At 39.1% G+C, this 15190-nt stretch overlaps 1 protein-coding gene across 3 annotated transcripts in view; it reads right to left on the bottom strand.

Moving 5' to 3' along the window:
• LOC126372874 (protein-L-histidine N-pros-methyltransferase) overlaps window positions 1-14735 on the bottom strand; it is a 55409-nt gene extending 40674 nt beyond the window's left edge. The window contains exons 1-2 of one of the 3 annotated variants that reach the window (XM_050018796.1): window positions 12387-12565; window positions 12030-12233 (exon numbers count right to left, since the gene is read on the bottom strand). In XM_050018796.1, coding sequence (XP_049874753.1) covers window positions 12030-12143 — 114 coding nt within the window. In that variant the 5' untranslated portion in view covers window positions 12144-12233; window positions 12387-12565. Of the gene's footprint in view, window positions 1-12029; window positions 12566-14612 lie in introns of those variants that run through there. The other 2 variants (XM_050018798.1, XM_050018795.1) reach the window with 2 other exon arrangements.
• Window positions 14736-15190: the final 455 nt, after the last annotated feature.

Below are 15190 nucleotides of genomic sequence, written 5' to 3'. Positions count from 1 at the left end.
TCTTCTAAGGAAATTTGCTTCACATTGTGCTTTTACAAATTGATTTTGTATAGAAGTAGATTAAAATGTGATGATTTTACGACCTTTTAAAAAAAGGAAACGAGTCCATAAAGTATTCGTATGATTAAAATTATCATACGTAAATAATTTTTCATCAAGTTAGTTCGTACGGTTTGTAGTTGTACCAATGATAGTACCTACATGCTTATTGCTTTAATTTTCGATACAAGAATTGCAAACTTGAATATTGAATATCAATTCCTTATTTTGATGCTTGCTCTGCATTGATGTTCTGCTGCTGAAGTAGGATCAGTTAACTGCAAACAAATTCGAGAAGGAAAATTTGGCCATTTCAGCAATCAAAATGATAAACAAAGTAATTCTTAGAACTTAGAGTTAGTCGTATCATAAGCATTTGCATATTGTATCAAAATTCTCGGGGTGTTTACACATTTGACCGCACGAACGGCTGTTGGGCCCGAGGCAAAGATGAACGATAGCAAATACGCAATAGTCTCAATTAATACTCCATACATGACTTATCGCTGTAAAACAATTGATTTCTATTAACACTCGACACAGCTACTAAACCATAAACCATTCTATCTGATATACATTAAGGAACTGTTGAATTTAATAGATTTATACGCCAGGATTGTTCGTTAAGCCACAAAACAATAACATGTACTTTTAGAATCGACAGAAGTCTGTACAATAACGGTTCTTTAGCACTAATGTGTTCATTGTTGTTATCTTTTTGCTTATTTTCATGTTTGATTTGTTTTTATTGACGTCTTAAGTTAATTTAAATCATGATTTGTGACGAAATAATTGCGTTTTAGGTAGTCTCAAATAAATTATCCACAGTACTATTTAAATTCTGTTGAAGCAGTTTCTAGTTCTCTCCTTTTCAATTTGTGTTACCTTTCTAATCTATTCCCGTTGCGTAGTCTATGGCGTCACGAGCCGCCGGAGGGCCACCGTTGCGTAATTGTTTTAAACTCCTCTTTTAATTGTTCTATCGGGGGACAGGATTTATGTCCCGACGTGATCGCAGGCGCAACGCCGTTCGGATTCATTTGCACTATCGTTTCCGCGTCGCCACGCCATGGGAATGCAACGCCTTTAATCAACAATTGTGCCCTATGAAACTCTTGGGCAATATTAACCTTTAGCATTGTTCTATCTGTTATGTTATGACTGTTTATGTGATTGGAATCTTTATGATTATGTTCAGCAATCGACAAAGCCAACTTTATAATTGCTGGAGGTAATTTCTGCATTCCTTTAAAGGTAAGGTGTGAATTGGATTAGTACGGAAATTTAAAGCTGGAAGAATGGCATGGAGATGGGTAGTGCGTATGAGACGTCTCGTCATCCGAGGCGTGGGCACGCGCTCGAGAGATTTACGAGTGTATTTAAACTGGTTTTACATTAAGCACCAACTGCGGCGATTTGATCGTAAACCCGCTGTTATGTCTCGAGACAATATCGTCACCGGTTACCACCCAAGCGGACGACTGTTAAATTAACTTCAGGTTAACTATGGGTCACTTTTGTAATGTGAGCTGGCCCCACTTCCATTCAATCGCAGTCGATTATTGGTACAATTTGAAGATTCCGATCTGAAACTACTCGTAAATGATATCGATAGAGCTGTTTTGAAACAGAAATGGTTAAAATAAGTGAACGTTTATAACGTGCCGGTGTTGGAATGGAAATTATTCAGTGGCAATGGAGGCAATTAAGCGAGCTCACGCCACGTCGATTGTTCAGATGCGATCGGCGATCGCTCCGTCCATTGTCCACTGAAATTAACAGGTGCAGCAAAAAGCGGCCGCTTTAGAACGCCGCACTCCGGAAAGTAGAAATCATCATATATGAGGCCAACAATTCCAATTGACCTATTGTTTATTCAATACTTCACATACATAACTTAGAATATCGAAAGCACTAAAAGAATATCTTCGTGTAGAAACAGAATTCCCTCTTTGATAGTTTCAGCAGCTACTTGTATTACATTACAATTTTTTTTAAAATATGTTGTAATCTTGATTTATTACCTGTTCATCGCGTGACAGTTTCAAGTTTTTCACGATTTGTATTACAGTGTAGGTATGCTAAACATTTATTTTTGAGCTAAAGCCATCTTGTCGCTTTATATTCGGCCTTGACTGCGACTGCGACGGGATACCTAGGGGCCCCTCATATGTAATTTCTTATTCAGTGATTTATGGTGTTCATATTCCGCGATATTTTATCTAAAATTAAGTTGGAAGCCACGTTTAAGGAACGTTTTTCAATTGAGGTCATCTTAATAGAGTACAAGAAGAACAGGAACGTGAAGAATTTGCAGCGGCGGCTGTGGGAATAATTTCGACGTCCCTGGGTCATTCTATTTCTCTGGACTATCACGATTCACGAAATTCGGGCGTCAAAAGCCAATCGAATGGTTGCCGTTGATTGAATTGATTGAAAAAGAAATGGGGCGGGGTGCGGGGCTGGCGGGAGTCGGTCGTCCACCGGTATTTTTATAGCCTGTCCACGTCCCAATACGCGCGGGCGACACATTCCCGTCGAGGCTACGTTTTTGCAGCGCCAACTTTCATTAGACACCGCGCGCCGCGGGGACCGACGCGTTTCCTTTTAATAAATGAGTTATGCGTTTATATCCAAGATGGCCGACGTTATCCGGCTCGAGTGTCAACAATGCGCTGATGCTGATGCTTTATGAGCGCAAACATTTTAAGAGTAATTAAGGATGATAAGTAGGTCTTCCACTTTTGTCATAGTTATGTATAAATAGTCAATATTACTTATTAGGTACTTACGTCCTAATAATAAAATAATATAGCAAAACGCGCCTGCAACCTCAAAGGGGTAGGCAGAGATGTGTAGGACACCCACTCCTCGGCTATGTTTCAGTCCCATGTTTAATGCCATTAACCGGCCACAAATCCTGCAAACTATGTGATATAAATTATGTACCAAATATGAATATAGTCTAAATTATATCGATAAATATTTTAAATAATACATGGTTTCAAGTTACCAGTAGAATTTATCAATCGCGGAAGTACTTATTCAATAGCTTGTCAGTCAATCTAGCATTGACGAAAAATGTGCTGAATTATTTTTTGCGAACGTGTAGGGGTCCCCACTTCTTTTTATCGGTTGTAAATATCTGTACCGTCAACTTTCTGCACTCATACTTTTATATAGTCGATCAGTTACAGCTTTTAACACGTTATACCTCCTTCAAAAGTGATAAAATCTTCGGGCAACTGTACCCGAACTGACTATTAAACGCGGCGCGTAAATAACTAGACGTTTTAAACACTTATCAACAGAGACGTCCTGCAGACGGGTTTATTTTTTTAATCGGGATTTATATTCCGGTCTTAGGAAATAAAATAATCACGGCGGCGGTGATTTGCATACAATGGTAAAATAATTTTACGCGCGTTTCGCCGCGCTTAATTCTACTTTTTATTCGGCCTTCCGCGCCCTATCTACGAATCAAACGGACTGTTCGTCGAGGCTGTTTAAGTGATAACATTTTTGCGCGCTCCGACGAATGCTATTTATGGATTGTAAACGGAAATTTGAAAAGTATTAATAATTTGCTCCGACGAGACAGGTCATAACAAATCATGACTACCTAGGGTTTTTCAGTGCAGTCAAACTGGTCACTAAAATAATGTATAGCTGTTGTGAGTAAGTAATAAAGTTAAAGCGGTGGGCTCTAAAATATCGGCCATAAAGAGCATCGAGACGGGAGTGCGCGGGGCAGACTGCGTGGCGAGTGAGTGTGGCTGCCGGCAGGGCGCGCGGGCCGCCGCCGCCGCCGCGCCAGCCGCAGCCGCCGCGGCGCCGCCACACTCCTACCACCACGCACGCACGCACTAGCCCCTCATTGTTCTCAATACAAAACAATACTCTAAATATTTTCAATTGAAATCATAGCAAAAAAACATTACCTACCTATAGTGAGTTAACCTCCCAGTCCCACAACAAAATTTACATTCAGAGCAAACGTCTCTCGTCATAAATTCAGCACAAAAGTGCGAGCGACGGCCGACTAGCAACAAAAGGGCATGACTTTTCCCGCAAAAAAGATGATCCTTAATCTGATTAAATCTCCATCGCGGCGGACGTCGGACCGTGAAAGATTAATGAATATTTGTGCGAGGATTCCCGGAGCTGGGTTGGCACGTAGCGCTGTCATAATCATATTAGCTGCGACCGGCGGCGGCGGCCGGCTAGGCACGCACGCACGCACCGCACCGCTATTCAATCGCAATACACGGCTACTGCCGAGTGTCCAGAGCCGGTGCCGAGTGCCCAGTGCCGAGCGTGACACCTCCACTTCGTTCAAAGTTTACGATCTCGCCACACGAGATACCTTTACTTGGTACGAACAAACGAACCTACTACTTCTGTCATAGTGTCGGAATCAAATGAAAATAAATTGGCATTAAAGATGCCAAGCGACTTTATAGGGAATTACAACTGAATCATGATCATGAACAGGTCTCATTTATGAGCATGGCGACGATTGCGCTCATTATAATTTTTAATCCATCTGCACGTACATAAAACAGCGATTACAGACATGGAGCAGCGACAGTGGCGATACGCAACGCGTTAATGTAAGTGTTTCCATCGTATGAATTATACATTGCAGTTCACCCAGCTCGCTATCTCGCGACTCGGCGCGCGGCCCGGGTGCATCGGACACATTATTCTACAAACTGAGCTAGATTTTTATTGCACCCTGGAATAACTTTACGGCGCAATTATAAGAAAAGACGTTATTTAAGTCAGCTCGAAAATATTTAATATGATTTTTGGAAATATAAACCGTTTTGCAATACTGTTCCACGACCCAGGACCTTGCGGTAATGAAAATTACAATTGCGTTTTTGCATTTCGAGTGAGCTCAATAAACACACTCGTAAAAGAATCAATTGAGGTCCAAAAGAAATTAAACGTGAGAATGTATTGTTTCATACAAGCGTGAACAAAACGAAAATCGTTGTTTGCGTTAACCAGCTCTCAGGTCGTTTTCGACCTGCTTTCGTGAACATAAATCGCATTAAATAAAAGTGTTATTTATGGCGACCATATTGAAAAAGTCCGTCTGAACTCATATATACTTAACTCACATGGGAGTGGAGTGGGACTCCTTAATCATAAACAATACGTTATTTTCGTCACAAAGGATTGAAAAGTTACAAACAAGACCTAATACTCGTAAAGTAAGTGAATTTAAAAGGCTATAAACGATATACGATTCTAATAACTCTTTGTTATTTTAACAATATTAAATGAATAGAAATAAGAAGCGTTTCTCAACTTTGAGAAAGGTATTCGTGGTAATCATATAATTATTAAGAACATGATATGCCTTACAAAGTATTGGTCACATCGACCACTTTTTACACGCGGAAAGAGTTATGAACCTGTCTGTATTTTACGATCATGTTCAATATAAGCTGTGGTCGAAACGTCTGGCAAAAAATGATAAAAAAAAATGCCGCGAATGCAGTACTAATGTCCTAATTATAAATATTTTATGAGAGTGAAACCTGCGGAGTCAATGAGTGTTATAAACAAGTCGCGCAAGGATACGGTCACTGGGGATCCCGGGAACGACGGGTTGGGTTGCAGAGGTAATTAATTATTAGATGTAGCTTGTGGCGGTAATAAAGCCACTCATCAATGATTCAGGGAACAAACAAAGCGCGTGTGCACGCGAGCATTATCTGCCATAAGACATCATAAACGGAGCACCATCATCTGGGCTTATAAAAAATTCATGCTCATCTCACATTTCGGCGCCCCTCTTAATTTCGCGTGAGCCTCTTCTTGGTTCGTGTAAAAACTTCGGGTGTCTTTTTATGACTTTTACTGCGGTATAATTGGGGAGGGGCGAGCGCTAGCGTCCCCGAGGTGACATAAATACACCCCCTCACTCCTTGCCGCCGACTACCCCCGGTTTAATCTCATGTAAGACTGTACGAGGAAGTAGTTCGCATTAAAACGTCTAGTGCATCCCTGGTTATTATTATTTTAAAACTATAACAGCCGCCAGACGCCATTTTGAAAGGTGGTTTCCATGAAAAATGTGTCTGCACTTCTACTTCAAATCTCTGATAGCTAGTTTGGTAAGTTTAACTTAACTAGGATAATTTATTCGTGGTAGCCCAGTTGGTTGAAAACTTGCCTCTCACTTTGAGGTCGTAGGTTCGAATCCAGCACAGGCCTAAACCAATGATTGTCGAATTTGTTTTCGAATTCATGTTTGGATCATAAATGGTTATCACGTGCTCAGCGCTGAAGGAAATCATCGTGAGGAAACTCACATTCCCGAGAAATGCATTTCGGAGGTATGTGACCTAAGCTGTATTAGGCTGGTTTTCCCTTCACGGGTTGGAAGGTCAGACAGGCAGTCGCTTCTGTACTAAAGCAGACCTGTCAACTTCTCAGGTTAGGTAAGCGGACCCTGTGAAAAACGGGATAATGCTAGGTAGATGATGACTTTTGTAAATTAACTGAAAAAATCTATGCAATGAAGTGATTGAATTCAGTTCAAATGAATTCTCCAGAGCAACTGATTAAATACGTATGTGTACACTGTATAGTGTATACCTACACTGTATAGTGTGTACTAGGTACATTATTTTCAGACTAATGTCGCACTGATGTGACATCGTAGACATGTGTAAGTAGTGTAATATAGCCCGCTGTAAACATAGTGGGTGTAATGTAACTCTTCCAAGAAGTCCCAGGTGGGTGCGTGGTAAATGGCTTTTGTGTGTTACCTTTCCGCAGTGCACTATCTCCGACCTTGTATGGATTTATAAGCACCCTCTATCATTAATGCTAAGTGAACACCTAAATGTAAAGCGATGGCTTCCAAGCGACTATTTTTTACGGAAGACTTAGAGTACTTTCTAGAGAGGTTCAATAACTGATGGCGAATAAAGATGTATCCAAGTGTAAAGGAAAGTTGAGCAGCTGGAAATTGGAGGTACCTATTCTGTATCTATTCAGAGATTGTATGAAAAGTAGAAAATGTTAGACTTGTCACTGCAAATAAGAAAGAACAACAATAAAGGTAAGTATTGGAATACGTTTCAACGTCAGAACTATTACAAGCGTCACCTTTTGCAATCAAACATCAAAGACAACTTTGGATCGGGAGTCACCAAATGCGATTTCAATTTTATAAAGGTAGAGAGCGCGAGGTGGCGCGGCTCTCGTGCATGTATTTATTTGCAAATTCCGAATGGCTTTCAATATGTAGAGGCGGTGACTCCCGCCTGTCGATCCACTCCAATATCGACTCCTTGTGACACGTCACGCCGACGCCATTATTCCAAGCGACGATTGACTTTAGCTGGAGCCCGGAGCTCGCATGATAGATGAGCAAAAAACATATCCGTAATTGAGATTTCTATTACTGAAATTGAAAGCGACCGATCAGTTTTTTCATGTTTGTTTACATAATATAAGTAGTGACAACGTCATCGTGTTATCGCGTTACGCTTGGACCATCTTTTCGAAGGGACGTGGCATCGGTATTGAGGAAAATCTCGCCACACAAAAGGGCATTGACTGCCGTTCAAGAATTCTTGTGCTTCAAAAAAATCAAAATACCAAATCAATTCACTTTTACGAAAACCTGGGTTATTTGTTAAGGAATCATATTGCGGAGGTAAGCAAAGCTGGAGCGGACGTCAATTTGTATATTGTCATTATTAGAGCGCGGAAGGTTTGGGCGCGTCCATCCATCATGGTGTGACGGGCGGTCCGATATCGCGCCTAATACGTATTGATTTCCCACTTAGCGTTTTTCTTGGGAATCGCGTCGCTCCACCCTTCCGCCGGAGGCCTAACGAGCTGTTTGTCCTCCACTCGCGTCAACTAGGGCGGTTGTCGCAACACTCCTCCACTACCCACTTGAAACGCTCCTTGAATTATTTCTTTCCAACTTTGGCCCCTATTAAGTGTCTAAACAAAGCCTTTTTACATGAAATTTCGAACGCTACCGAATGAACGGATTTAAGTGAAGCCAAACAAAAAGGTTCACTTAGACCGTCAAAACGAAGCTAGAAGATTTATGAGCGACTTGATCGCTGCTACAGTCTCAATAAGCTTGCATGTTGCATCGATCTTATGCAGCCAATATGCACTGTTTACATAGAATATATGAAATATTTGAACAGAGGATCGCTTTTACGTTTTAGATTAAAGGGTATAATTTTGTGTCAATACAGGTAACAATACAAGACCTAATTTAGTTTCAACGGTAGGTATAACACATTACAAAGCGAATGGCTTGTTAGAAAAATGATAAGACCTACAACAGAGAACAACGTTAGTGTATAACGAACTACAAAGTGAGCATCAGCGAAACCCATACGTGAACATAATAAGTACACAGATACATTTGCCTAAATGCTGAAGAAAAAGATTGCGTCACCAAGGTCCCCGGTGGGGGGCGGGGGTGGCAGGCGAGAACAATGGTTTCGGTTCTCACACGTGTGGAGGATTATTTGCATTCGGAAATAAAGAGAGGAATGATAAAAGAAAGGCGCGAGCGAGGTCCCACCGCCCGGGGCGGGGTGTGGGGACTAGGGGGTAGCGGGCGGCCGGGGGCGGGGGCTCGTTACGCGAACAATGGAGAAATAATGTACAGATTGCAGTGAGCGATGCGCCCAGCGCGACTCAGGTGTCTCGCTGTGTGGACATCACGCCTAGGATCGCCGATGCAGCTATATCACCTGCTTATGTGCTCGTACTCCTTTGTCAAATTGATTGTATAGAGTTCATTTCTACCGCTCCACGACTGAACTACAATATTTCTTCCTACTGAATATCGTGTAGCATGAACTCAGGCAATCTTACGAGTAGATAATAAATGCAGGTTCAAAGATTAACCGATAATCCAAATCCTGTTAAGATGAGGCTACCTTCCGTCACGACCTATAAGGTGACCTTTATAGTTAATCCGCTTGACACGGGCACCGAAGTGTAAAGCGATGTTCATAATGATAACTGAGTGTCGTTGGCAACGCAAGGCCGGACCGTTTAATAAAGGATGCCTTCATAGGAAGCGCAAGCAATCACAACACAATCACCCCATCCTCGCGTGACACCGAAAACGTCCTCGTTTATAAGTATAAATTAATCCATTTAGAGCGAGCGACCGGGGCCGCCTCGACCGACGATTAACGGAAGCGTCTACTTAACTAATTTATCCCCGGGTGGTTTTACCAGAATGGATAGCAGTGATTACGGGCGCTGGCGACGCTATGTGACGCGTCGAGATGCGCGCACGCAGCGATACGATATGGCGCAATCAGATGTAATCTGCGCTACAGGTCAGCACTTAGTTCGTAGTAACGCATATATATGGGTCAGGTACGTAACATGCTGTAATATCGCACCACCTTCTAAACAATAAAACAAGGACGTTAAAGAAATAAGAAAATTTGCAAACAAGATGTAATATTTCATGCCGTATCTCCTGCAATTTCACAAACTAAGCAAAAACTCCTAAAAATGCTTCTATTGGCTAGGAAAGCGCGCGGCGGGATGGAAATTCAACGTCCTATTTCCAAGAGCGGCTTATACGATAGTCAGATGTTTGTAATCCTGCGAGCCCGCGACATTTTAATAACATTGATCAAATAGAACAAAAGTATGTGGACCGAGCACTCGACAGAGATGAAAGTTAAAAGGGTCGCGAGGGGGCTGGGTGGTGGGCGGAGCGGGTTGAATGTCTTATTCCCTCCACAATTCAGAGGTATTTCGTGTTCTTCATACGCAAATATATCCTCGTTACGGAGGCACACGTGAGCCGTGAGCCTGCGATTGCGTGCGCGTCGGATGAAATACCCGGCGAGCGCTGGGTGACGAGCTACCTATTGAGGGAATTGTCCCGGGAAGGAAAATTGGATACAGCAATCAAACGGCGTACCCAACAAACGTGACGTCGTTATTGTTCGAGACTTTGATTTGACGCAACACAATTTTAGTCAATTTGTAACAACACTATGAACAAGCACGCGTTTACCTTTGCCTACCCAGTAAACTTCGTAAGGAGGTGTTTATAGTATAACGCGTAACAGACATAATACGCCATGTAACTAGTGTTAATCTTTGAATACTGATTCGTCTTCTTTTTTACGAAGTGTCCAAACGGTACATTTCTATGAAAGTATAGAAATAAAGTTTTATGCGTCATCAATAAATGTTATGTAATAATTAATTAAATATTGTAAATCAGTCAAAAAGAAAAATGAGATTGGTTTTTCATCATCTTTGACTGGCTTCAATTTCATTTATCTATTTATTATACTTGTCTCTTAACATGGAGGCACTGAACACTGCCTGATCTAGTGATCCCTGATCTACCAATAAAATCTACTACAATATTTATTTAATTTCATAAAAATACATCTGATAAAAAATGAATATTTCTGTAAGGAAAGCATTCTTGTACAGCTTATGTAAAAAAACCAAAACAAGATGATGTTATCATTATTTGAGTTATGAAAATTAAACAAAGGTTCAATATCTTTTATACCTACTGAGTGGTTTCTGAATGGCACTTTTTTATTTCTGAATAAAAAATTACCACCAGTCTACCAAAGGTTATCTATAACTACAAATATTGCTAAGCAACATAGTGTATCTACCAATTTAGAGGATTTTATCCTCATTTTTCAATAAAAATCCCTAATCGTACCTATACACTTTGTGACACTACATGACATTAGAGATGCAATATCATTGAACTCAAATAAATTAATCTTTATCTTAAATGTTCAATGATATTGCACCTGTTGGTCTTCCAGTACAAAATTCCACACAAAAAGTTGTCATAGATTGTATTAAATACTACTTTAATGTCACTGAAACATTAGCTGAGTTGCATATTTTAATTTATATATTACATATTTTTTATTTTGCCTGCTCTATTATTTTTCTACTTTGTGTGATGTGATCTGGGTGCATGATAATTTGAATGGGTGTATGATTACTATTACTTAATATGTCAGGCAACCGCGGCTGAATTTCCCTATATTGTTTATATTATTGAAAACTTATAAGTAGCTTTCCGTTGCTATATGTAAGTCGACCCTGTTCCTGTTTTGTAAGCTGTTAGTTTACTATATAATAAATTAATAAAAGTGAAGATTTATATATGAACTAGTGACTCATTCTGGCTTAGCTAAGTAAAATTTATACCTCATTGTTCAAGAAATGTGGATCACACATAACATTAAAAACTGCTTGCAAAGCAAATCAGTGTTTCTAGTTAGCTCAAACATACATAGTTGCCTCTGACTTTTGTATGGAAAAGATGCATTCTGAATTAAAGCTAATTTCCATCTTACATTAAACATGTTTTGGAGGTGTATTATTAAAAACTATGAGGTTGAAGCTGTATGGAGTAGTGATTTTCTGTCTATTCAATAAAAATAATAAATATAAACAAAGTATAGCTTAAATTTATTAATTTATGGGGTTCATGAAAATCCATACTACCTAATGTCATCTATTTTTCGCTTTCAGTTGATTATGGGGAGGTCTCCCTTCAAGGCCAGCAGTGCAACATCAATATGTTTATGGGTTTATGTCTCTTTTTTTTAGTACTTTTTACCTTATTTTGGATACTGTGATGTGTGAGTGCGACATCAATAGGTTCATGGGTTCATATCCCTTTTTTTAGTACTTTTTACCTTATTTTGGATACTGTGATCTGTGTGTGAAGGTGTGATGAAATATAGTATAATTATTGCATATATTGACAGAAGTGATGTATGATTATGAAGTATTAACTAAATAGTTGCAGTTATATGAACACATTTTAATATTTGCAACATTGACATAATAAGTTCACGCACATGTAACTTTTTTTTTGGTTTAGCTGAAGGTCCATGAAATGTATCCAGATAGAAAGGCTACCAAATACAAGATAAGAAAGTAAGCATATAATGATGACTTCTTACCTCATTATGGTCATGTTCTTGTAAGTCCCTGTCGTTTATTTGCTTTTCATACAGCGCTCGAGCCAGTGCGCTTCTAGGCCGATATAATCCATTAAATCTTGATCTGCTTGCCATATTCTCCTTATTCTTAACCTCTTTTATTGATGAGTGATTCCAATTATCCGTATATCCAACCCTTTCATCTCTTTGACATACCTCTTGGCCCTTAGTATGATAACAACACAATATAGTATCAGTTTTCTTACAAGTATTAGCGGGAGAGACCAAGAATACTTGCTGCGTGACCAAGCAGGAAATAAAAAGGAAAATGGCAAACATTGAGTATGTGTTTCATTGTTAAAACAGGAAAATTGATACCTATTTGTAGGTTGCTTCTTGAAATATAACCTTAAAAGATTTCTTTAAATTGGCCTTCTGACATGAGGAACAATTAGGAATATTAAGGTTGCTAATACTACAGGTATATACAAAAGAATTGCAGGAAAAACGTAAAATAAATAATTAAAAATTCAAAACATTATTCTCCGTGTCAAACGTCAAAATGGTTCACATTGACAGACGTTAGATGGCGCGGTAGGAGCAGATGGTGCGTTTACAAAGATTGGTTTTAGTCGCTACATCAAATATCTTTCTCCGAGATATTTTAAACGTAAATAAAATAAAAAGAAATGCGAAGTAAATAATACATATTAAATGTATTACGTTTTTCCTACAACGTATTCATGTAGAAAATAAAGAAATTATTCGTTTACTTTAGATTACTGTTTTAGCAAACTTTATAAATGCACCACATCTTCACAGATTCTGTCTGGATTTTGGAGAGGTATGCGTACATAAATGGATCTTTAGATCGTAATACTTATTAAATAGGTACTTATTTTGTTTGTTTCAGCACACGAAGTACCTACTCAAACATATTTTGTCATGCATTTATTTTTAAGATGTACCTTACCTACCTACCTATCTATTTTACTTCATAGAGTTCACCCTAGTCTACATTGTAGAGTAAGAAAGGTTTCCATTTGTAAAAAAAAACATTCGCGCCGGTTTAATGAGGGTCTCTCCAGGCTACGTTCCTCAAAAACAATAGGTATAGATGGCGCTGTATAGTTTTGCCTTCGTTTAACCTTCTTATTTTAGGTATAACAGACATTATTATATTATATACCTATGTGATACGGAATAGAACTACCTAAGTATACATATAATATTCAAGTACTGTAATGTTGTCTAAAGTATGAAGTTTAATACTAACCGTTTGTTGCTTGGCTTCTACCGAGGCTCGGGCAACTATCTCTCGAAGCACAGAATTCATCATTTTGCTTTCACTCACAATAACCGTAACTTCAGATAAAGTACCTGCTTATTTACGTAAACTGTTTATTACACCGCAAGTTACTATTTTGAGTGAACAATGTAGGTGCAGAGAATGGTACTATATAGTATTTAGAGGTATACGTTTCTCGGTGAGAGGTATTTTTATTGATTTATAGGTTTGATCAAACTCCCGGTATGGCCTTGGCCGTGACCGACCGTTCACTGTCTCACCGCTGCGCTTGAGCACCTCCAATAGATTTCGGATAAATAGAAAAACTTACATTTGAAGCAGAAAAAAGTTTACCGTACAAACTTAATGAGAGATCCAGATATAAATAAACTTTCTTTCTTTGGGTGCAAGTAGGAAATTATTTGATTATTTCGGCGTTTCATTGTTAGTTTTAAATTACACGATCTTTGTTGTTTTGGTTACAGAGATACAGGTAAAATATAAGTAAAATGTTGTTGGTAACAAGCAGACTTCCTTAAAAACTTTGGTGACCGGGTTGGATACTAATAAAGAGAATACCCGCATGGTGTAGCGTGATGGGACATGGACATGTGTGGCTACGGAGTGATAGAAGAGTTAACTATCAAATAGAGACTAAGCCATTACAGACAAATAGATATTTTTGTCGTATAAAACCCACTTCAATTAATTGGGAATAAAAAGGTAAAGAAGATACGTACGTATACTTAGTATAGAGTATTTATTATGTTAACTTTAGTTTTTACTTTTAGGTATTCATTTTTTGTTGCACCACCCCGCATCCAAGTTGTTAGTAAATGTTTATTTCCTTTTGGTGGTTGCCTGGAAGAAATTGCTCTAGAGCAATAAGGCCGCCCAAATTGTACTGTATTCATGTGTTATGTCTGATTGTTGAAATTTAGTTCTGTGCAATAAAGTATATTTGATTTGATTTGAAGATAAGAGAGAAGAAGAAGCAGTCTGTGCAGAGTACAAAGTCCTATGATACGAGCAGTGCCACTGTACAGTCATGAGCAATATCATGTAGCCACTTTAGAACCCTGTCGCACTATCATATTTGACATTTAATGAGGCTTACTGTTTAAATTGTCAAAAAAGTTAATGTGACATGGTTGCAAAGTGTATACATATTAGTACTCGTGACCGTACATGCTACTATACCATAGACAGGTACCTATATTACACTCTACAACTTCACTATTGTTTTGGTAAATGTACGATTCACTTAATATTGAATAATGTATGAAAATAATGATGAAAATTGAGAATCCACTTACATCTTCCTCGAGAGCTGGTATTTTCAGGTTCTGGAGTTCTAAAGCCATCACGAATGGACCTTTATAAAACAGGGATCAAAGGAAAAAGATGGAATTACATATGACTTGTTATCACTTACTAATATACTAATCCATTAGTATGCCTTGAAGTCGGCGATAAACTGGTTTCAGACTCAGACACGTGACGTAACTTGAGATAGGACTGTTGTTATATTGACCAAATATTTTGATAAGATTAGAGTCTTTGAAAGAATGAAGTGTGGAAGAGAAAAAAATGAAATGCAGTATCTTATTAATATTCATTCATTACGTTCTTTTTCTATCGTGTGGGTTGTGAGGTGGATTACCAACCTCACCTACCCTTGTCAGGGCCCTTGTATTGAACCGCCACAACCCATGACATGGCTCATGTAACGACTTCTCACGTACATCAGTAAGTAGTAACCGGACCAACGGCTTAACATGGCTTCCGAAGCACGAATCATCTTAATTTCGGACAATCAGGTGATCAGCCGGTAATGCCCTAACCAAACTAAGGATCACAAAGTGATTTTAGTGATATGTCTCCACCGGGATTC

The sequence above is a fragment of the Pectinophora gossypiella genome, chromosome 14 (assembly GCF_024362695.1).
Source record: "Pectinophora gossypiella chromosome 14, ilPecGoss1.1, whole genome shotgun sequence".
NCBI classification, from domain to species: domain Eukaryota; kingdom Metazoa; phylum Arthropoda; class Insecta; order Lepidoptera; family Gelechiidae; genus Pectinophora; species Pectinophora gossypiella.
The sequence above is the reverse complement of the archived record's forward strand: the minus strand, read 5'-3'. Positions and strand labels throughout refer to the sequence as shown.